This window comes from Dromiciops gliroides, chromosome 3 (assembly GCF_019393635.1).
Source record: "Dromiciops gliroides isolate mDroGli1 chromosome 3, mDroGli1.pri, whole genome shotgun sequence".
NCBI lineage: Eukaryota > Metazoa > Chordata > Mammalia > Microbiotheria > Microbiotheriidae > Dromiciops > Dromiciops gliroides.
The window spans coordinates 308,201,028-308,225,150 of record NC_057863.1 but is presented as its reverse complement, the minus strand read 5'-3'; the positions used below and the strand labels follow the sequence as shown (position 1 = coordinate 308,225,150).

The window sequence follows — 24,123 nt, the reverse complement described above, 5'->3', positions numbered from 1 at the left end:
AAAGGCTCAAAAAGGACTTTGAGAGGTAGCAGAAAAAAAAGGGGGAAATAGAAATGAGAGTGGTGCAAGAAAATCATGGGGAAAAAGTCAACAACTTGGTAAAGGAGACACAAAGAAATACTGAAGAAAATAACACCTTAAAAAACAGACTGAGCCAAATGGTAAAATAGGTACAAAAAGCCAATGAGGCAAAAAGTGTCTTGAAAAGCTGAATTGGCAAATGGAAAGGGGGATACAAAAACTCTCTGAAGAAAATAATTCCTTAAAAATTAGGACTGAGCAAATGGAAGAAATCAAGAAAATAAAGCAAAACCAAAATAATGAAAAACAAAGGAAGGCAATGTGAAATATCTCATTGGAAAAATCACTGACTTGGAAAATAGATCCAGGAGAGTTAATTTGAAAATTATCGGACTACCTGAAAATCATGATCAAAAACAGAGCCTAGAATCATCTTCCAAGAAATTATCAAGGAAAATTGTCCTGATATTCTAGAACCAGAAGGTAAAATAGAAATTGAAAGAATTCATCAATCACCTCCTGAAAGAGATCCCCAAATGAAAACTTCCAGAAGTATCATACCCAAATTCCAGAGCTCTCAGGTCAAGGAGAAAATATTGCAAGCAGCCAGAAAAAATAATTCAAATACTGTGGAGCCACAGTCACGATAAAACAAGATTGACCAGCTTCTACATTAAAGGATTGGAGGGCTTGGAATATGATATTCAGGAGAGCAAAGGAACTGGGATTACCAACAAGAATCACCTACCCAGCAAAACTGAGTATAATCCTTCGGGGGGGAAATGGAAATTCAATGAAATAGAGTACTTTCAGGCATTCTTGATTAAAAGACCTGAGCTGAATAGAAAATTTGACTTTCAAATACAAGACCCTAGAGAAACATAAAAAGGTAAACAAGAAAAAGAAATCATAAGGGATGTGAAAAGGTTAAACTGTTTACATTCCTACATGGGAAGATGATACTTGTAACTCATAAGAACTTTAGAGCAGCTGGGTGAAGTATATTTAAACAGAGGGCACAGGTGTGAGTTGAATATGAAGGGATGATATATTTTAAAAAATAAAATCAAAGGGGTGAAAGGAATGCATTGGGGGGAAACAAAAGGGAGAGGTGGAATTGGGTAAAGTATCTCATAAAAGAAACAAGAAAAAGCTTATCCAGGGGAGGGAAACATGGAGGACGTGCTGGGGAGTGAGTTAACCTTACTCTCATCAGAATTGGCTCATAAAGGGAATAACATACACATTCAATTGGGTATAGTAATCTATCTTATCCTGCAGGAAAGTAGGATGGGAAGGAGATAAGGGGGTGGGGGTAATGATAGAAGGGAGGGCATATTGGAGGAGGGGTCAATCAGAAGTAAAACACTTTTGAGGAGGGACAGGATGAAAGAAGAAAATAAAGTAAATGTCATGGGGAGGGAATAAGATGGAAGGAAATACAGTTAGCAATATTAATTATGAAAAAATTTTAAGCAAGTTTGTTTGATAGGCCTCATTTCTCAAACACAGAGAACTGAGTCAAATTTATTAAAATAAGAGCCATTCCCCAATTGATAGATGATCAAAAGACATGAAGTTTTCAGATGAAATAATCAAAGCTACCTATAGCCATATTAAAAAAAAAATGTTCTAACTCACTATTAATTGGAGAAATGCAGGTCAAAACAATTCTGGGGTGCTACCTCATACCTATTGGATTGGATAATAGGACAGCAGAGGAAAATAACAAATGTTATAGGGGATATGGTGGAAATTAGACATTAATGCACTCTTGATGAAGTTATAAGCTGATTCAAACATTCTGTAGAGCAATTTGTAACTATGGCCAAAGGACTATAAAACCATGCATAGGGGGCAGCTAGATGGCACAGTGGTTAAAGCGCTGGCCCTGGATTCAGGAGTACCTGAGTTCAAATCAAGCCTCAGACACTTAACATTTACTAGCTGTGTGACCCTGGGCAAGCCACTTAACCCCCATTGCCCCACAAAAAAACAAACAACAACAACAAAAAAAAAAAACAAAAAAACTTTGACCTAGTAATACCACTACTAGGTTGGTATCCAAAAAGAGATAAAAAACAAAAAATTGAATTCAAAATTAAGGAGGTGCCCATCAGTTGGATAATGGCTGAAAAATTTGTGGGGTGAGATTATGATGGAACACTATTGTTCTATAAGAAATGATAAGCAGGATGCTAAACCTGTAAAGACTTCCATGAGCTGAGGCAAAGTGAAATGTACTGTATACAAAGTAATAGCAATAGTGTAAGATGATCAATTGTGAATGACTTAGCTATTTTCAGCTATATGATGATCCAAGACAACTCTGAAGGACTTATAAAAAATGCAATTCATCTCCAGAGAAAGAACTGATGGTATCTGAACACAGATTGAAGCATAATTATTTTTAGTTCCTTTTTCTTATTTTTTTTTGTTTTCTTTCACAACCTGACTAATGTGGAAAGGTTTTGCATGACTACACATGTATAACTTATATTGAATTGCTTGTGTTCATAAGGGAGGATGGGGAGGGAAGAAGAGAATTTGGAACACAAAGTTTTTTAAATTGATGTTAAAAATTGTTTTTACATATAATTTGAGAAAAAAATAAAATTCTAAATAAATGTAAAAAGGGGAAAATAAAGTTAAAAGAAACAGGAAGTCATTGTATATAGTAACAACGTTATAATAATGACCCACTGTCCAAAAGCTTCATGATGAAAAAAAAAATGTTATACACCTTTAAAGAGAGAACTGATGAACTCTAACTGCAAATTGAAGTATATTTTCACTTAATTTTTCTTGCTTTTTTAAAAATATGGCTAATATAGAAATATGTTTTGCACGATTTGCCATGTATGCTTGATATCATAGTGCTTGCCTTCTTAGTTGGTGGAGAAGGGGTAGGAGGAAGATAATTTGGAACTCGATTTTTTTAAGTTTAAAAATAAATATGTAGGGGCAGCTAGATGGCACAGTGGTTAAAGCGCTGGCCCTGGATTCAGGAGTACCTGAGTTCAAATCCGGCCTCAGACACTTGACACTTACTAGCTGTGTGACCGTGGGCAAGTCACTTAACCCCCATTGCCCCGCAAACAAAACAACAACAACAACAACAACAAAAATATGTAATAAAATTTGGTTTTTTAATGCATTTTACTCAAGAGGAAAATAGAGTGGAAAAATAAAGGGGGCAAGACAGAATTAGAGGGAGTACAGATTGGGTGGATTAGTGCTGAGCAAAATAAACTCTAAGTATGTAGAAAACATTTATTTGATATAGCAAAGAATGGGAATGTGAGGGGGCCCATAAATTGGGGAATATATGAACAACTTTTGGTATATGAATGTGATTGAATACTATTTTGCTGAATTCTTTTTCCCCCTTAAGGAAATTAAGTCACTTGTCCAGAGTCACACAGCTAGTAAGTATCTGAGGCCAGATTTGAACTCAGGTCCTCCTGACTCCAGAGCTGGTATTCTATCCATTGTACCAACTAGCTCTATCCCACTGAGCTCTTATCAGTGCAATGATCAACCAGGATTCCAGAGAACTAATGATGAAATATTCTTTGTATCTCCTGATAGGAAGTGAAGTCCACAAAATGCAGAATAAGACAAATATTCCATTGGACAATGGCCAGTTTGGACATGTATTTTTGTTAACTATAAATGTTTATAATGAGTTTTGTATTTCTTGTGTTCTCAATGTGGGGAAAGAGAGGATTGATGTGGAAGAGTGAGAATATAGATCTTTTCTGATTAAGACAAGTAAAAAATTATTAAAACTTAAAAACAAAGAAGAAAACCCATATTTTGGTATATACCCAGAATTTTAGCAGGGAGAAAGATTTCAAAGGATTCATGGAAAACGCAGGTTGGATTGCATGGCCTAATATTTTGAAGGAAAGGTTAAACCCAGAAACATGGGAAGCTTATAAGGATGAAACTATAATAAAAACAGGGGCAGGTAGGTGGCACAGTGGATAAAGCACCACCCTGGATTCGGGAGTACCTGAGTTCAAATCTGGCCTCAGACACTTGACACTTACTAGCTGTGTGACTCTGGACAAGTCACTTAACACTCGTTTCCCCGCAAAAAGGAAAAAGAAAAAGAAGATGTTTTAAATAAATAAAAATAAAAACAGACATTATTGTGATGCATAGTAAAGGGGAAATTACTTAAAGAAAATGTAATAGATATTTAGGGAACTCATGAACAAAATGGGATTGTAAAGATAGAAAGAATATAAGCAAAAACAAATAACTGAGAGTATACAAGAGTAGTATATTTTTGCAAGATTATCAGAAAGAAAAAAATATCAGAAGGTGATAAAGCTGAGAATGAGGTGAGGATGGTGATGAAACTAACAGTAATTTTTAGAAAACTGTTTAAAGTAGCTGAAAGATTTTTTTTAAAGAGTTAACTCTTTGGGGTAAAAGGGATGATGATAACAGAAGAAACTGCTAAAGATGAACTAATCAATTCTAAGTTCCAGATCCATCTAAATATATTATCTTCTAACTCACCTTTCTCTTTTATCCATAGGAAAAGCATACCATGTCAAATGCTTGCTGGAATCTAAGGGTACCATGTCTAAATTTCCCTGCTATCAGTCTTGTAATCTTGCAAAAATCAAAAAGGAAATGAGACTGTCCAACATAACTTGTTTTTCATGAAGCCATGCTTGTTTTTAATGATTGTTACTTCTTTAAATGTTCATAATGCTTTGCATACTCATAATTTAAATGTTCATACATTTAATAGCTTGTTCTAGAATTTTGCCATAAATACAAGTCAAGCTTATTGGTCTATAGTTTGTAAACTTTAGACTTCTCTCTCTTTTTTAAAAAAATATTGTGACATTGACCCCCTCCAAACCTTCAGCACCAATACCATCTTCCAAGTTCTTTTGAAGATTATTGACAATGGCTCAATAGTTCTATTTGGCAGTTATGTAATTTAACTCAACCTGGTGACTTCACTGACAGTGATTAGATGCTGCCTGACCTCCTCTATGTTAACTATTCTCTGTTAATCATTTTTTTTATTCTATCCTTTTCACTCTAAAGGTCATTCTTTTGGAAGAGAATAGAAAAATTACTGAGAATTGATTAATTCAGCCTTAGCATCTTCTTTTGTTATCATCATCCCTTCTACCCCAAAGAATTGATCTCCTTGATATCAGGGACTATATTTTTCTTTTTTTTTTTCTTTTTTTGCATCCATAGTGTATATTACCATGCCTACAGAGTATGCATTCAATAAATGCTTGTTGACTTTAGTAGAAATTATACTGCCTTTCATGGTAAAAAAAAAAAATCAGAGGTCAATATTTGTCAAAGTGTATATTATTTCAGGTGCTAGAAAACTTTAAGCTATGTTGTTACCCTAACAGGTGATCACAGACTCACAGAATAATAAGCTAGAAGAGACCCCAGAGGCTCTCTAGTCCAATATATAGCTAACCAAAAATCCCTTCTACAACATTCCCAAGAAATAGTTGTCCACAATATCTTGCTTAGCTATTTTTAAAATTTAACAATTTTTTTTTTCTAGTGAGGCAATCGGGGTTAAGTGACTTCCCCAGAGTCACACAGCTAGTAAGTGTTAAGTATCTGAGGCCGTATTTGAACTGAGGTACTCCTGACTCCAGGGCCGATGCTCTATCCACTGTGCCACCCAGCTGTCCCGTTGCTTAGCTATTTTTAATGAGGTGGAACTCACAATGTCTAAAAACAGTACATTCCACATTGGGTTGCTCTAATAGAGACTATTTGTTTGTTTGTTTTTATCTTATGGTCAACCTCAATCTATTTCTTTGTAAGTTTCACACCTTGACCCTCATTCTCCTTTCTCAGGGCAAGCAAAACTAGTCTCATACCAGTTCCACATTACTGTTGCTGTTGTTTGTCCTTCATTCTCGAAGAGGACCATGACATCAGGAGGTGATGTCATGACTTTCAGTGAATTGGATTTAAGTGAGGGAGGGTTCTCTTCCAGAGCCATCTGGGTTCAGTGGCAAGATACACATCAGAATGAATGGAGCTGGCCCCAGATCTTTGAGGCAATCAGAGTTAAGTGACTTCTCCAGGGTCACATAGCTAGTAAGATTCTGAGATCAAATTTGAACTCAGGTCCTCCTGACTCCAGGGCCAATGCTCTACCCATTGTGCCACCTGGTTGACCTTCCACATTATATCTCTTCATGTAATTGAATACAGCTATCATATTCTCCGAAGTCTTCACATCTCCATTCGAAACACCCCTAATTCCTTCAACTAATTCTAATGTTACCTTCTTTAGTCATCTCACCATTCTGGCTGCTCTCTTTATACTCCATAGTTCATTTATGTCTTTTGTAAAATTATGTGACTAACAGTGAACATAATTTTTCAAACGTGGCTTGACCAGGCCAGAGTATAAAAGAATTTATTTCCCTAAATGGAACATTATGCTTTTTTGATGTAATCTAATATAACATTAGCCTCTTTGACTGATTGCAGAATTGACTCATACTAAACTTGTATTTCACTACCCCTCCCCACCCAGATCTTCTTCACCGGGAGTATTGTCTACCCATGCTTCCCCTATGTACAGTTTGTGAATTTATTTTAACAAATATATAAAACTTCACATTTATAACCCTATTTAATTACATTTTATTCATCTTATCTTTCTAATGTTTAATATCTGTTTGAATCCATTTTCTTTTGTATAATATTCCAAGATTTGTTTATATGAAAATTTGATAACTATGTTCTCATTTAAATCAATAATAAAAATGTTGAACAACAGAGGGATACGCATAGATTTCTTGGGCACACTTCTAGAGAACTTCCCCTTAATTTGTCATTGACTCATTAATAATGACGTTTTAGGCAAAATATAGTCCCTGATCTTAAAGAGATCACAGTTTAATGGAGGAGACAATATGCAAATAACTATAAAAAAATGTATACGGCTAAATTGGAGATAATCAACAAATGGAAGGTGCTTGTATTAGAAGGGAACTGGAAAGAATTCTTCTGGAAAGTGGGATTTTAAATGAAACTTAAAGGAAGCCAAGAGACAAAGATGAGGAAGTAAGAATTCCAGAAGAACTGGGTTCAAATCCTACCTCTAACAAACACTGGTTATCTGACCCTGGGCACTGCAGAGAAGGTAGTAACTTGATATTGGTAGAGGAAGGTCTTATTAAGGCGTTCCCTAAACCAAAGAAAACACAGGTCAGGTCCTGATGCCCTATTTTACCAAATCCTCCCCTAAAGTCCTTTTTGTGGTAGGAGATGATTCTGGATTCTCAATGGCTAGACCAGTGAAAATCTAGTTCTTTTAGTCCCTTCCTTGATTTCGAGTAGAAGCCCAGTGATGGATATTCATCCTAGCACCCACCCTGGTAAGTTCAAAGAGGATCAACATTATAATTTGACAATATGATGAATATGTTTTGGCCATAGTTACTCCCAAAACATGAGAAAGTATCCCTACTGATGTGAACACAATAACATACTAAAAAAAAAAATTATCAGATAAAACATGCTTTATTAGATATATTACCAAGAATCTACTATCAGTAGAGCTTCAATTCTAAGTTATTTTGGGTTTTATTTGTTTGTTTGTTTTCTACTAGTGGTAAATTAGTAAGGATCTTGTCTGGAACCCATTGTCATTTGAGAGGCAATTTGGTACTGCATATGAAAAAATTATTAGGATTAGAGACCAGTGAAACCTAGGTTCAAATACTACCTTTGACATTTACTAGCTGTAAGACTATGGGGAAGTTAGGTTACTTTTCTACACTTTATTATTCAGTCATTTTTCAGTTGTGTCCAGCTCTTTGTGACCCCATTTGGGGTTTTCTTAACAAAGATACTGGAATGGTTTACTATTTACTTCTCCACTTCATTTTAGAGATGAGAAAACTGAGGCAAATATGATTAAGTGACTTGCTCAGGGTCACATAGATAGTAAGTGTCTGAAGCCAGATTTGAACTCAGGAAGATAAGTCTTCCTGACTTCAGGTCCAGTACTTTATCCACTGGGCCTCCTGTTGTTATTATAGTTGCTGTTGTTCCACACTTCAGTTTCCTATAAAATGGGCTTGGGGAAAAGGTCCAGTGCATGTAAAATAACCTACGTCTTCCAGCTCTTGTGAGGCCCAAATGAGAGAATGTACAAGCAGTGCTTTGAAAACCTTAAAGTGCTATATAAATGTCAGCTATTATTATTATCAAAAGCATGCATTTGCAAGATGCTGGAGCCATGTAACTGTGAAATGTTAATTGGTCCACATGGCAACTGAACAGACATCTCCAGCTTCATTAGTACTGTGCTCTGAGCTAACTAGCCACAGCCTGTCAAATAAAAAGTCATTTTGCCAAAACATTTATTCCATGTTCACTTAAGTATTAGTATAAAATTAATAGAAGCAAAAACCATTTGGTATAATGAGAGAAATCTTTCTTTTCTTCTTTCTCTCTTTCTCTCTCTCTCTTTCGCTGTCTTTTTCTTTCTGTCTTTTTCTTTCTTTCTCTTTCTCTTTCTTTCTTTCTTTCTTCCTTCCTTTCCCTTCCTTTCTTTCTTTCTTTCTTTCTTTCTTTCTTTCTTTCTTTCTTTCTTTCTTTCTTTCTTTCTTTCTTTCTTTCTTTCTTTCTTTCTTTCTTTCTTTCTTTCTTTCTTTCTTTCTTTCTTTCTTTCTTTCTTTCTGTCCTGAGAATCCATTACCTTTAAGACCCTCAGCAATTCCAACTGGAAGGTGTTACTTCCCAATCAATGTTGAGCAGAAATCTAGCATCAATGATTGACTAAAAGCAAGTCACTTAAGAAATAATTCCACTTCTACGTCAGCTAAATGAGGGTCACAACATTTGCTGGGACCCAAGGTTTACAAATTGCCTGAGATTTTCAGGGGACAAGGATTATTAGATTGTTTCATTGTAATATGGTGGAAATCATTTACAATTCCCTTTAATAATCTCTCATATACTATAATAATGAGATGTTTGTGCTAAAATGAAAGAAATCCTAAAGGGTACTGGTATCTCAACTGCATAAAATATCAACAGCTGAGGAAGGCTTTAGCCTGGATTAGAGATTCAAGTTCCCACTTTACAAAGCACAGGGTTCTTGCCAGTACAGTTTTTCATCAGAACAGCTGGGTCTTGTTAGCAACTGCAAGCTGTTGTTTCCAATGCATATGAAGGTTGATGAAAACAGAGCAAGCCCACTGCTTTCCACAGAGACAACCCCTCGCATGAGCATTTATTGAAGCCAACAGAAGCAAGCTTTGATCAGCATCATGAGTCACAAAAGGGCTGAATGGTCAGACTTACACAGGCAAGTGGAGAGTGAAAGCTGAGAGATTCAGGATAGAAACCCCCCACTGTTAAGATAAAAGAGAATTTGGGCCTTGAATTATTCAAAGGGATGATGCTGTATGTAGTTGCAGAACTCCCTGGCTAATTGCTCACCTCTCTCCTCTTCACTTTTACCCTTGTATACCCATCATAATAGGATTGCCAGCTGTTACTTGTTTCAGTTCAGCAGAATAATCTAATCCACTGTTTGTATTTACAAATACAAAGTAGAATGTTGGCCATCATCATGCTCAAAATGGTAGGTCTCACACACACACACACACACACACACACACACACACACACACGGAAAAAAAAAGCTGAGAAGAAAGTGGGATCTTTGCCCAGTAAGGAGATAGTCTGGCATTGGAAGAGTGATGGTCTGAGTTCTAGTTCTACTCTCCCTCTAACTTACTATGTGATCTTAAAGCAGTAGCATGCTAGTAAATGTTTAACAACCGGCTCTCCTACCTTCCCCCCCCCAAAAAAAAAAACGTATATGACGTGCTGTTAAATTTAATCTGAATTTTTAACATTTTCTCTATCATTCTCTTAAGTTTAGACCATTGACAAAAGAATAAATCAAACCTTAATTTATATCATCTGCTGTTCTGAGGTATAAATACCCAGACTGAAAATTCAACAATTGGGTCTCTCAATATAGTGTGAGCACACTGACTTTAAAGCCAAGTTATTTTAAATCCATAGGACTTAGCTCATTTGTTATATGTCATTTTCCCCAAGCAAATGTTTGCTATGGGGGTACAACATAGTGCATAATGAATGTTATTGATTGATTGATCTGATAAATATGGTATAATCAATTCATAGGGCAATAATTCAATTGCTTCATAGATACAAGCCAATATAGTCCTTGAACAAGAAAAAACATTGGGACAATAATTCACATATCATAATAAATCTTCTCAGCATATGCAAATGTCTGAGGTCAAATAGTTTATGTGATGGTGTGATTATGATGGACAGAACATGGAGTGGTGCCAGGCTCCCTTCAGGCTGTAGAGACCAAGCATTGCCCTCCTTCCTATTTGCATTTTCTTCAGATCTGATTGGCATTCTTTAGTTATGAGGTGCAAAATAACCAACTCAGTGGTCAAATGGGTGTCATCAACCCATGTGAGTTGCCACATAAATAAAGGGATGAGAAAGAACAGGAATGACATCATGTTAAGTTGCAGTAGCAAAGCAACCATATTAGCAACATCAGCTGAAGAAGTTGCTTATAAGGTAAAAAGCTCTGGAAGCTATCTCTCCCCTAAGACTAATAATCTACAAAATATTCTAGTCATCATAGATATTTTCCTATTGATGGGTTAAGGCTCACTCAAAAGTCTATTTAAAAGAAGTGTGTCTACCTTGCACAATTGGAATAGTGCTTATAGCAATCTGACTCACCTCCCCTTTTTAGCAAGGAAAATCTTTTTGGTTTATGTGAATAGTCTCTGCTTTATTGTCAAGGTGGCTCATGGAACAAAGTTTGCTACCTACCTGTAGATAGGAGGTATTGCAATCCACTGCCAAGCATATAGAAGAAAGTCAGAATATTTTACAGTGTTGATTATCATTAAGAAATCTTATCATCCTGTAACATTGGATTAATGTTGGCACTCATACCTCATGACTACCCTGTGCCTCTCTGAAGGAAGGGTGGAGCCATGAAGTCCAAAATCTCCATTTGGGGAGGGGACCTAGGACACACATCTCCTCATTTCCCATCTGAATGCACTGTTTTGGGATTTCTCTGACTTTTCTATTCTGGCCCTGAGAAAGCACTTTGCCCTTTAACTTATTTTAGTCTTTTGTGTGTCATCTTCTCCATTACATTGTAAACGAATTGAGAGAATTGAGAAAAAGGGACTGCCTTTAAGTGCCTGACACATAGTAGGTGCTTAATAAATATTTATTGACTGATATAAAGAGGTGTAGAATGAGACATATACATACATACAACACACAACATACATCAGTGTGTATATGCATGCATGTATGTTGGATGCCAGAAATTCAGAAATTTCTTTTGTTTGTACGGGCTTGTAACAGCTTTTGCTTTCTTGCTTTTTCAATAGGAGTAGGGGCAATGAGAGAAAAGGAAGGAAGGGAACAAGAGGTGAAGAGAGATTATGGACCTGAAAAGAAAAGAAAATTGAATTTTTAAAACAGAAAGAAAATATCCAATTTGGAAAGAACCTGAGAAGTCATTTAGTTCATCTGAAAAAGGATCTTCTCAACAAGATTCCCCAGTGAATGCTCATCCAGCATCCATTCAAGGGGCTTCTAGTGAAGGAGAACCCACTGCCATCTTTGGCTAAACAAAAGATTTTTTTGTCCACATGACATGACATGTGCCACATGTGGGAAGCCTTTCCTGACTGACCTGGTTGTCAGTGTTTTCTCTCCCTCAAATTCTCTTCTTTTGTTGCATGCCCATCCCCAGCTCCAATCCTTCCTCCTCCCTCAACAAAACAAAAGCTCCTTGAGGGTGGAGACATTTCAAAATTGTCTTTGGATATGCAGCAGCAGTACAATGCTTTCACATAATAGATACTTAAATTCTTGCTGAATCAACAGATCAATATCTATCACTGCATTTTAGCATTATTTTTAATGACATTCTTTACTGCCATAGCAACTGATAATTAGTATTTGGTTGTCAGGAAAAGATATCTCTAAAGTCTCCACTGTATGCTATGCCCTGTATTAGAAGGCATGGGAAGCTATACTCATAGAAAACTCCTGTTCTGAGGAAGCTCAATGTTTGTACAAGGCAACAGAGAAACAGATATATGTGAAAAACATGAAAATTTTAGACAAGTTCATTTATGAAAATCAATGTCAATCACAAATTTCCATAGACCCAGTAAGAAAGGGAATAACAGGGAAAGACAAAAGACAGTCCCTGATCTCAATAAGCTCACAATCTAATGGAGAAGACAACATGCAAACTAGGTTCAAATTATGTCTATATAAACACATATAACATATAGTACATAATACATGATATACATAAAATAAATTGGAGATTATCAATAGAAGGAAGGCACTAACAATGAGAAGAATCAATAGAGGTTCCTTATGGAATACTGAGTTTAAGCTGGAACCTGAAGAAATCTAGGATGAAAATGAAGATGGAGAATATTCCAAGCATTGGAAACAGCCAGTAAAAATGCCCAATGTTGGTTCGTGGAGTATCTTGTTAGAGGAACAGAAAGGAGGCCATATCAATGGATGGCAGAGTGCTAGGGAAGAAGAGAGAAGGAAGTAAAGAATGAGAAGACTGCCAACATAGGACGGGGCCAAGTAGGAAGGGCTTCAAACAGAGGATTTTATATTCTATCCTAGCTGTAATATTGAGCCAATGGACTTTATTGAATTGGTAGGAGGGAGGAGAGAAATTTGGTCAGTTCTATAATTTATGAAAATTAACAGCTGAACAGAAGATGGTCTGGAATGGGGTAGAGACTTGGGTCAACCAGCAGGCTATTACAATAGCAGAGGCATGAAGTGCTAAGGCCCTGAACCAGGGTGGTAACAAAGTCAGAGGAGATAAGGGGGCACATTGCAGGTAACATCAACAAAACTTGGCAAGAAATTGGACCCTGGGAGGGTGGTTGAGAAAGTGAGGTTATTTGGCATTGAATTCTTGAAATGAGTAGGGAAGAAAATGGAAAAGTAATACTGTAAAACATGAATCATGTTAGGAAAGAGGAAGAAAAAAGAAGTCTCTCCAGGAAAATATTTTTATAAAGTCACTATAACCTTCAAAAGTAAATAAGGTGAACTAGGGTCTATTGAGAAGGAGATCTGGGTTCAAGTCCTAGCTTTGACATTTATTACTTGTGTGACCATAGACAAGTTATTTCATTTCTCTAAGCTTCAGTTTCCCCATCAAAAACTGTGGATAATGACATATGTACTGCCTTGATCTCTCAGAGTTCTGAAGAAAATACTTTTGTTGTTTTAAATTAAAAACCAAATAGAAATCCTGAAAATCAAAGGAGAGAGTTAACACGATTAAAAGTATTTTTTAAATCATTGAATTAATAAGTAAAAATAGGAGCTTTTTTCAAAAGACAGTAAAATAAGTAAACCATTGGCTAATTTCATTTTTAAAAAGAAAGGAGGGACACAGTGAATAAAGCAGGATTATCCCAATAGAGGCAGAAAAAGCTTTTGACAAAATAAAATATCCATTCCTATATAAAAATATCCATTCCTATATAAAATATCCATTCCTATATAAAAACACTAGAGAACATAGGAATAAATGGAATTTTTTCTTAAAATGATAAGTAGTATCTATCTAAAATTAAGAGAAAGCATTATCTGTAATGGGGTCAAACTAAAAACCTTACTAATAAGATCAGGGATGAAGCAAGAATGTCTCTTAGCACCATTATTATTCAAAATTGTACTAGAAATGCTAGCTATAGCAATAAGACAAAAAAAAAGAAATTGAAGGAATAAGAAAAGCAAGGAAAAAACCAAAACTATCACTTTTTCCAGGTGATATGATGGTTATCTAGATAATCCAAGAGTCAAATGAAAAACTAATAAAAACAATTAGCAACTTCAACAAACTTATAAAATATAAAAGAAATCCATGCAAATAATCAGCATTTCTATATATTACCAACAAAGTCCAACAAAAAAAGATAAAAGAAAAATTCCATTTAAAATAGCTATAAACAGCATAAAGTATTTGGAAATCTACTTGCCAAGACACACATAAGAACCATATGAACACAATTACAAAACATTCTTCATAAAAATAAATATACAGATAATAATTGAAGAAATATTAATTGCTCATAGGTAGACTGGGCCAAAATAATAAAAATGACAATACTACCTAAATTAATTTACTTATTCAGTGCTGTATCAATCCAATTACCAAAGAATTATTTTTAAAAGCTAGAAAAATGATAACAAAATTCATCTGGGGGAAAAAAGGTCAAGAATATTAAGGAAATCAAGGGAAAATATGGAAAGGAAGAGGACTTAGAAATAATACATCTCAGACTATACTACAAATCTATAATCATCCAAAACAATTTGATACTGGGTAAGAAATTTGGAAGTTGATCAATGGGTATATTATTTAGAAATAAAGGGTAGTATCATAAGAAAATTAGTAGAATAGGAAAGATGTAACCTGTCAAATGTATAGATAAGAGAAGAGTATAAGATCAAAAAGAAGGTACTAGAATTTATATAAAAGTGTATGGGATCCTTTTGCAATAAAACTGGTTATGACTTGACCCAAGTGTTTAACAATTGGGACTGTTAAGCCTGACCATACATCACTGTGATAGAATGTAGGCTTTTCAAAGAGTTATAATATTCAAGTCTTAACCACAGTGTAACTTACAGTTTCCTAAAAAAGAAAAGAAAAGAAAAGAAAAACATAAAGCTGGCAGCTATGGAATACACTATGTGCATTTATAATAGCTATTTTATATATTTCAGTGTGAACATTTTTAAATTAAATGTTTTACATTTTTAAAAGTACTATATAAATGTAGTCTACTATTAAAAAAATAAGATGAGCAGGATGCTAACAGAAAAAACCTGGAAAGACTTACATGAACTGGAGCAAAGTGAAATGTACTATATAGAAAATAACAGCAATATTATAGGATGATGCAAATTACTTAGTTATTCTCAACAGGGCCATGATCCAAGACATCTCTGAAGGTCTTATGAAAAAAAAATGCAATTCATCTACAGAGAAAGAATTGATGGTATCTGAATATAGATGGAAGTATATTTTGTTGTTGTTGTTAGTTCCTATTTCTAAAGTTTTTTTCTTTGTCTAATATGTTTTACCCAACTGCACATGTATAGCTTATTGTTTGAGTTCTTAAGGGGGGTAGGGAGGAAGGAAGAGATTTTGGAACACAAAGTTGTAAAAATTGATGGTACAATTTGTTTTTACATGTAAGGTGGGGAAAATTCTTAATTAATTAATTAATTAATTAATTTTTAAAAAGAACTGATGAACTCAGAGTACAGATTGAAGCATATGTTTTCTGCTTTTCCTTGCTTTTTTATAAAAAAAAAAACACAACATGGCTAAGACAAATTTGTTTTGCGTGACAATACATATTAATAATAGATTTTGTTTTTCTTGCCTTCTCATTGGCTGAGGGGAGAAAGAGTAAGAGAGAATTTGGAACTGAAAAAAAATTAAATCTCTATGCTAAGAAAGTTGCCTTGTACTCTGTATGAGAGGTTTATTGATTTGACCATGGTCACACAGCTAGTACATGTCAGAGGCAGGAGATGAACCCAAGTATTCCTAACTCTAAGGCCAGTCTTCTATCCACTACACCATATATTTTTTTCTGTCTCCTATAATCACAAGTGTTTTTAAAATTCTAGGAGTGCTTATTTATATCACTGAGCATCAAATAATGTAAATGACAATTCTAATCTTAAAAATATATATAATTAGGAAGGCAAAACTTAGCAAGTATAAAGGGGGAAGAAGAGAAAGGGCAATAGAAGAGTCTAATGAATTCCCAAAGGAAATCTAACTTTGGGTATCCATTTGGGAAGATATCCCATGTCACTATTTCCATCCATTAGCATGTATACTCAAGAGTTAACTCTCTTATTAAGTGCAGGTGAACAAAATGGAATCTATTTGATTTGAAAATGAATTAGACCTAGATGGTTCACTTGGTCCAAGGAAAAATGCCATGGAAATTAAAGAAAATAGTTCTAATGTCATATAACAGAACAGGTCACCGAGAGGGCAACATTATTACTATCATCATTATTAATATTACTTTGCATTTAGATAGTCCCTTTCCTCTGAAAAATTCATTCTTATTCCATGCCATTGTTTATGGATCTCTTTAGCCCTTTTCCTAGCATACTTAGGCATGGCACAGAGCATGGCTCTGAGATACCAATCTCCTCAAGCAAGAGAAAGGCTATCTGCCTTTTATAGAGGACTGATAGGGGTGATCATCTGACTGTGGAAAGTTCCCTTAGTGAGAGGGACCATCCCCCACTGGTGGTGGCTGGGGAAGTTGGGTGAGGGGTGGCTGTGGATCTCTCAAGCCATCTTTCTCCTCCTCCCACCACAAAGGCAGCAACCACACCCAATCTTATCTCCCCAGGGGTGAGGGAAACTGGAATGAAGGATGAAGGGTGGTGGTCCTGGAGCTAGCTCAGTCCTTATCTTCCACTTATCTCTCTTTAGGTGTGTCTGTCCTTTTGTTTAGCTTCTCAAGGAGAAGGTTCTTTGATGTACCCCAGAGAACCTCTGGGGTAGCCTAGGCCCATAACAGTATAATGCAAACATAGACATAACAGCATAGTCTATAGGAATGGACAAATTAAAATGTAGGTAGAGAGTTAAAGATCAAAACACTTGTATTAATATGATTCAGTAAACTCTCACTTCAGAATCGTTTCCATTGTTATTTCGCCCATTAGGCTATGAGCTCATTGAGAACAGGCATTTCTTTTTATCTCCACTAATTAGCATTTGCTTCCTTCTGGAAGATGACCAATGACATCACAAAGATGATGTCTTGACTTGAGTGTGAATTGGATTTAAATGAGGCAGAGTTGTGCAAAGTCATCAACCTCACTCTCTCCTAAAGAATCATCCAATGGCAAGACAAGAGTCAAAATGACTGGAGATGGTCCAGGATGCAGTGAGTTACCTTGGCCTTTTTAAACTAAGGTCTTTCCTGGGTCTCAGTTTGTCTGAGGAACCGCCCATTCAGTGATTAAGGGCTAGTTAAGAAATGAGACAAAAGATGGCTTAGTTTGCCATCACAAAAGAATAGATCTGGGAGCTGAAGACCCTCAGAGTTTCTGGCCAGAACAGAAAACAGTTGCTATTCACACACACTCTAAACTATAAAAACCCAAACAATGAAGAACAGAGGCTTGGACTGGGGCCTTATTATTGGCTGTAAAAGCCAGAGTAATTTGAGTCTAAAAACTTAGTAAGTAGCTCCATTTGAATCACAATGGGGTTGTTTAAGCCTTTTTCTTCAGAGCTATATTTCAAGAAATCACAAATTAAAAAAAAAAAATGCACAGGACAAAGAGCAAATTGTTTAGCTTTTTGAAGAAAAAACAAATAAATAAATGAAAAATTTTAAAGATCTAGCCCCCAAACCTCAAGATAGTTTATAAAATATAAGTGACCAAAAAGTATATTCTTTTGGACAGAGCACCCTCATGTAAGGGTATGATGTTCTGAATAGATAGAGGGAAGAAGGAAGAGGAGGAGAAGAAGGAAGGAAGGAAGGAGGAGGAGGAGAGAGAGAGAGAGAGAGAGAATAACATTCCCCAACAGAGACTGACAGTTTGAATCCCCACAGGGCAGATGCTACTCACATATTATAGTTTATCCTATGTTCTCAAAGAGGGTCAATGATATCATGAAGGTGATGATGAAGTGACTTATATGTGAATTGGATTTGTGAGGCAGAGTTTAGCAGGAAGGAAGGAGGTGAGCCTCACTCTCTTCTCTAGAGCAGGGCTTCTTAAACTTTTTCTACTCTCTACCCCTTTTCTCCCAAGAAAGTTTTATGTGACCCTGTGTTATAGGCCTAGCATACCCCAGAAATTCTCTGGGGTACATCAAAGAACCTTCTCCTTAAGAAACTAAACCAAAGGACAGATACACCTAAAGAGATAAGTGACTGAGCTAGCTCCAGGACCACCACCTTTCATTCCAGTCTCCCCTAACCCTGAGGAGATAAGATTAGGTGTGACTGCTGCCTTTGTGCTGGGAGGAGGAGAGAGATGGCTTGAGAGATCCACAGCCACCCCTCACCCAACTCCCCCAGCCACCACCAGTGGGGGATGGTCCTTCCCAATAAGGGAACTTTCCACAGTCAGATGATCACCCCCACTAGTTCTTTATAAAAGTATTTGCCTGTCTCCTGCTCCAGGAGATATGTATCTCAGAGCCATGCTCTGTGCTATGACTTCTCCCCATGAGAAGATGTCCAAGGATCTCTCTCAGTCTCCTTTCCCTAGCACCCTAAATAAACTATTATTTCATTCTAATAGGATTTGTGTGCAAGAGGGTGTAATTCTTTAAAGAGGAATTCCTAAGGACCCTGACCCCTATCCCAAACCCCTATCACAAATCCCCACCTATTTCCCCCATAATACCTGGGTATATAGGTATATAAAATAGAGGTATACATAACCTTCTACTCTCGCCAAATTTTGCTCAGGCAATTATTTTCTTCAGAGAGCTTTAGTATCTCCTTTTCCATTTGGCTTTTCAAGCTTCTGACTTTGTTCTCATGACTCTCCTGCATCACTCTCATTTCCCTTTCCATTCTTTCCTCTAGCTCTCTAAATCTTCCTTCTATCTCTCCTACTTTCTCTTCAAAGTCCATTTTGAGAGCTTCCATGGCCTGAGACCAATTCATTTTTTTTTTTTGAAGCTTTGGATGCAGGAGCTTTAGCTTTGTTATTATCTTATTATCTTGTTCTGAGGGTATATTCTAGTCTACCTTGCCCCCAAAGAAGCTTTCGATGGTTTGCTGTTTTCTTTGCTTACTCATCTTGATCCCCTATTTCTTGGCTTTTAACTCCTTCTTAAAGTGTAGCATTGTTTCCAGGGCACACTGTTCTAAGATACAGCTTGGTCCTGGGGGTGATTGGGCTTCATCTCAGCCTGCCTGGCCTGTGAGTAACTGCTAAATTTTTCTCCACCCCCACCTTCAGTTACACAACCCTTGATGGGATCATAACCAACAGTTTAAGAAGTTTTGCTCTAGAGTCATCAGAGTCCAGTTGCAAGACAAAAATCAAGACAACTGGAAATGGCCCAGCCACAGGCATTTAATAAATGCTAGTTGATGGACTGACCTTCCGCAAGAGGTCTTTCCTGATCCCCTCTTAATTCTAGTTCCTTTGACATGGGGCTAAATTAGAATATTAGGATAAATTATGACATTGGGATAACTCAGAAGTTTCTCTTTTGAGAAACAAAACCAAAAGTGATCAGATAACAGGACAGATATATTGAGGAATTAAGGGATTATTAAAGTTTAGCTTGGCCAACTAAATATCAGGACAGATACATCTAAGAAGGGGGGATAAAATTCTATAGGAGGAAAGTCAATTAGACATGGCTACTAACTGAGCTAGGAGACAGAGATAACTCCAGAGGTCAGGACTATCATTCCAAAAACAAACAAACAAACAAACAAACAAAACCTGGCTCTCAGGAATCTTTTTCCACCCCCAAAAGGAACTTTCCATGTTCAGGTGGTCACCCCATCTATCCTGTATAAAAGCTTTTTTCTTTCTTCTATTCTGGGAGGAAGATGTTTCTAAGCCATCCCTAAACCTCTTCTTGAGTCTGAGTCTTCAGCTTCCCTCTTGGTCACTTTCTCTAGCACCCAATAAAGGTGCCCAATGTGAGGCATCTTAGTTCACTGCATAGACAGGAAGAAATAACCTATAGATATTTCATAGTTGTTTGCTTGTCTTATGTGCATTTATGTGTCTATTATGCACCAGACTTGTGTGTCTGGACAGAAAGTTGTTGCTTGTAGTTGATCAGACTCTGTAGGATGTCTTAACATTGTGAATTACTTAGAATTTGAATCTGGTACTGGAATGTAAATTCTGTGCTGAGCATTCATAGCTTTGGATGAATTTTGTAGAAGCTATTTTTTAAAAGTAATTAGTGTTGATGAAGGCTCTCTTAATCTGTAAATTAACCCTTCCAATCCTACAAGGTTAATAGCTACAATCAACCCCATTCACCTTGAAGCAATTATAGCAGAAGAATCTTTGCCCTCTTTTCCCTTAAAGAAGTGGGGAATGACATGGGGATAAATTGGGATATTAGAATAAATTAGGACATTGGGATAAATTAGAAGTTTCTCCTTTGAGAAGCAAAACCAAAGGTGACCAGATAACAGGACAGACATATTAAGGAATTAAAGGACTATTAAAGTTTAGCTTGGCCAACTAAATATCCAAACAGACACACCTAAGAAGTAAGGGGAGATAAAATTCTATAGCAGGAAAGTCAATTAAGTATGGCTACTACCTGAGCTAGGGGACAGATAAGTCCAGAGGTCAGGACTATCATTCAAAAAAAAAATCCCCCTGATTCTCAGGAATCTTTCCTCACCCCCAAAAGGAACTTTCCATATTCAGGTGGTCACCCCTGTATAAAAGTGTTTGCCTTCCTTCTTTTCTGCAAGGAAGATGTTTCTAAGCCATCTCCTCTCCTTGAGGCTAAGTCTTCAACTTCCCTCTTTGTCACTTTCTCTAGCACCCAATAAAGGACCATTTTAATCCTAACTGGACTATGTGTGAGAGTAATTCTTTACAGAGGAATACCTAAGGACTCCTACACCTTTTCCCCCATGACACCTTCTTTCTGAGATTCCAGTTCAGTGACACTGGACACTGGACTCCATCTCTCAGCTCTTCATTTTCTCCAGTTGTCCCCCATGTCTGAAATACTCTCCCTCCTCATTTTTGCCAACTGTCTTCCCTGGATTTCTTTAATTCCCTACTAAAATCCCATCATTAACAAGAAGCCTTTACCAATACCTCTTAATTCTAATGGCTTCTCTCTTTTAATTATTTCCTATTTATCTTGGATACAAATTGCTTGCATATAGTTACATGATGTCACCCCCATTAGATTGTGAGCTCCTAAAGAGTAAAGACTGTCTTTTGCCTCTTTTTGTATCCTACACAGGATCTGGCACAGAGTAGGTACTTAATAAGTATTTAATGGCTAACATTCTGTCCTGTCATTGGAGTCACTTCCTTTTTTTTCTTTTTTTGGTGAGGCAATTGGGGTTAAGTGACTTGCCCAGGGTCACACAGCTAGTAAGTGTAAAGTGTCTGAGGCTGGATTTGAATTCAGGTCCTCCTGACTCCAGGGCTGGTGCTCTATCCACTGCGCCACCTAGCTGCCCCTGGAGTCACTTCCTTTTAAGGAAGGTGTATCATGGACACTTTTCCTCTATGATTCCTTCAAAAGCAAGGGTGAAGTGAGGGAAGATCAGCATAGGCTACACAAGAAAAACAATATGGAGTAGAGCCTTGGATCTTGGTCCTAGGACCTCGATTAGAATCTCAGCTCACCCACTTGCTACCTGCATGAGCCTAGAAAAAGGACTTCCCCTATCTAGGCCTCTGTTTACTCATCTCTAAAATTATAATATTAAACTAAATAATCTCTTAGGTCTTCTTCAGCTCTAAATCTGTTGTCCTATCATGTAATTCATGAATCTACAAGAGACCGCAGCATCCTGACTCCCTGTGCCCTTTACTCCCCAACCAGAGTCGCTCTTGGGGTAAGTTATCAATCCAACATAAATTCTATACTTGGTGCTTGCTTGCTTGTGTCAGAAGCACCATTACTCTGAAATGAATGGGTCAGTCTTCTGAAGGCTGGCAATAATAATGACTGCAAGCTATAGAGACCGTAGCAAACCAATAGAATAATAATGAGCTTACCTTTATATAATCCTTTAATGTTTACATTCTCCTTTTCTCACAAAAATCATGATATTGTTTAAGGAACAATTGACTAGGCATTAGGATAATGTAAGTTCAAATCTCACCTCAGATACTTTGTAACTATGCAACCTTGGGTAACTCATTTAACTTCCCCATGCCTCAGTTTCCTTATCTGCAAAATAGGTGGGTTTAGCATCCAGTTCTAAAACCATGATACTGTGATCCAAACCTGTGAGGTGTTTTGTTTGTTTGTTTTTGTCTTCTGTGTGACATAGGTTTTAAAACTAATTTTTAAAAAAATTATAGAATAGTAGCATCACAGAATTTTAGACCTGGAAGGGATATTAGAGGTCAAAGGTCATGTACTCCAGTGATATCTAAGATCAGACTTGCAACATAATGTTTCTTGAGCCCTTAAAAGCTCAGCAGATAAGAGAGGTTGACAATTGTGAATTTAGTATTTTACCAGTAGGCAGCAACATTTTGATTGAGAAGCTGTTATCTCATCCCAACCCTTCATTTCACAGATGAGCTAGCTTAAGTCAAAGAACTTGTCCAGACACTTAGTGGCAAAACCTGGGCTAGATACAGGTCTCCAGACTCCTGGCCCAGTGCCCTCTCCACTTGGGGATAACTAATAATATTAGAGTCTACATTTTTTAATTATAAGAAAATGGAAGAATTATTCATTCAAGAAGGCTCACCCCAAAACAAACCACCTCCTCCCTAGAGGTACCTAATGACACACCCCCCCACCCCCCCAGGCTTGACATGATTTCTCCCTCTTCTAAACTCTGACAGAACCCATTATCTTTCACCCTGAGTCATTGACATAATTTGCCTGAGCTCATACAACCAGTAAGTAAACAGAACTACATTTCCAACATAGTTCTTATTCCAACCTTAATGGACTTTCTATTATGCCACACTGCCTTATTGTGTCCCTCTTTACTGAGTCCTTAAATTGGGAATGGAGAGGAAGTGGGGTAAGGCAACATCTACATAAAATTAGGGAAGATGGTGAAGATCCTGGATGAGATCACAAGGCCTTTGAAGACTGAAGGATTATGAAAATCATATCCCTGCAAATATTCTAATAAGCAACTAACTTCTTTGAAATTCTTTCTGTAGCTGGACAAATATAATCTAACACTTACCAATATATTCAAGTTTCATTTCTTCCATACTGGACAATAAATTGCCACTGTCTTCCCAGCATGATTCTTAAACATATTTATTAATATGAAACAGCACCAGGGAAAATCAAAATTAACCCGTTAGAATAAAAAGCATTAATTAAGCAAATGTTTGAATGAAATTAACATCTTCCAATTTTGCCACCCAGTGACTAATATTTTTTTAAATCTTAGAGCAGTTATTATGATAATCTTAACTGTGATGAACACTTTGTATGTTAATGTGGATGCAAATTATAATGGAGAAGACATTTCTTTTGTCACTTACCATTTGTTAATATCTACTTAATGCATAAGGCCTATCCTCTCCATATCATGTCGTATATATTTGAGTGTTTTACTGTGCAAACCCAGGCATGATTTTCAAATAAAATTATTGTTTGTTTGCTTTTTTTAAAGGTGTGGGGGAAAGGGTTCAGACTTACCAGGAAATCTGCTGTGGAGGTTAGCATCACAGTTGTAGCTATTGAACTGTGCAGTCACAGGAAGCACCTTAATTGTCAGCAAGAATAGTAACCATGCTCGTTCCATTGCAAAACCTAGGAAAAGAATCATCTTGTTAGCACATGCCTACCATAATTCACCTAGCTGACATCCAAACCACTGAGTTCCAAACATCGGTCCTGGTCCCAAAAGCCGCATTTCTATCATCAAAGTGAAGTAGAAGGCTAAATTATTATCAGGATAATTCAAGAAAAGATAAGGATTTGGTCTGAATTACTCAGATAATGACCTTAATCTTTAGTTTCACTTTTCCAGGATGCCCTAGCTATGCATTATGTAGTAAAGATCCAAAGAAGGGATCACAGGTGAACTTAACAGTGAGAGGAAGATATACCATTTTTGCTATTGATACAATGGCAAGAAATGTAATTAGCTAGCAGCTTAGGGCAACAAAGATTACCAGAGTACCTAATTAATTGTGTAAATCTTTACCTCAGATTTACCTATATGAATCAAATTACAGGGAGACTTAAACACACTTCATTATTTTAATTCTGGAGAGGCTTTAGCTCTGTTATTGCCATACAGATCA

At 36.6% G+C, this 24,123-nt stretch overlaps 1 protein-coding gene across 1 annotated transcript in view; it reads right to left on the bottom strand.

The window, feature by feature from the left end:
• The window catches only part of ZPLD1 (zona pellucida like domain containing 1), a 65,133-nt gene extending 41,515 nt beyond the window's left edge, over window positions 1-23,618 (bottom strand). The window contains exon 1 of the mRNA XM_043998869.1: window positions 23,513-23,618. Coding sequence (XP_043854804.1) covers window positions 23,513-23,618 — 106 coding nt within the window. The remainder of the gene's footprint in view (window positions 1-23,512) is intronic.
• Between the last annotated feature and the right edge of the window lie 505 nt (window positions 23,619-24,123).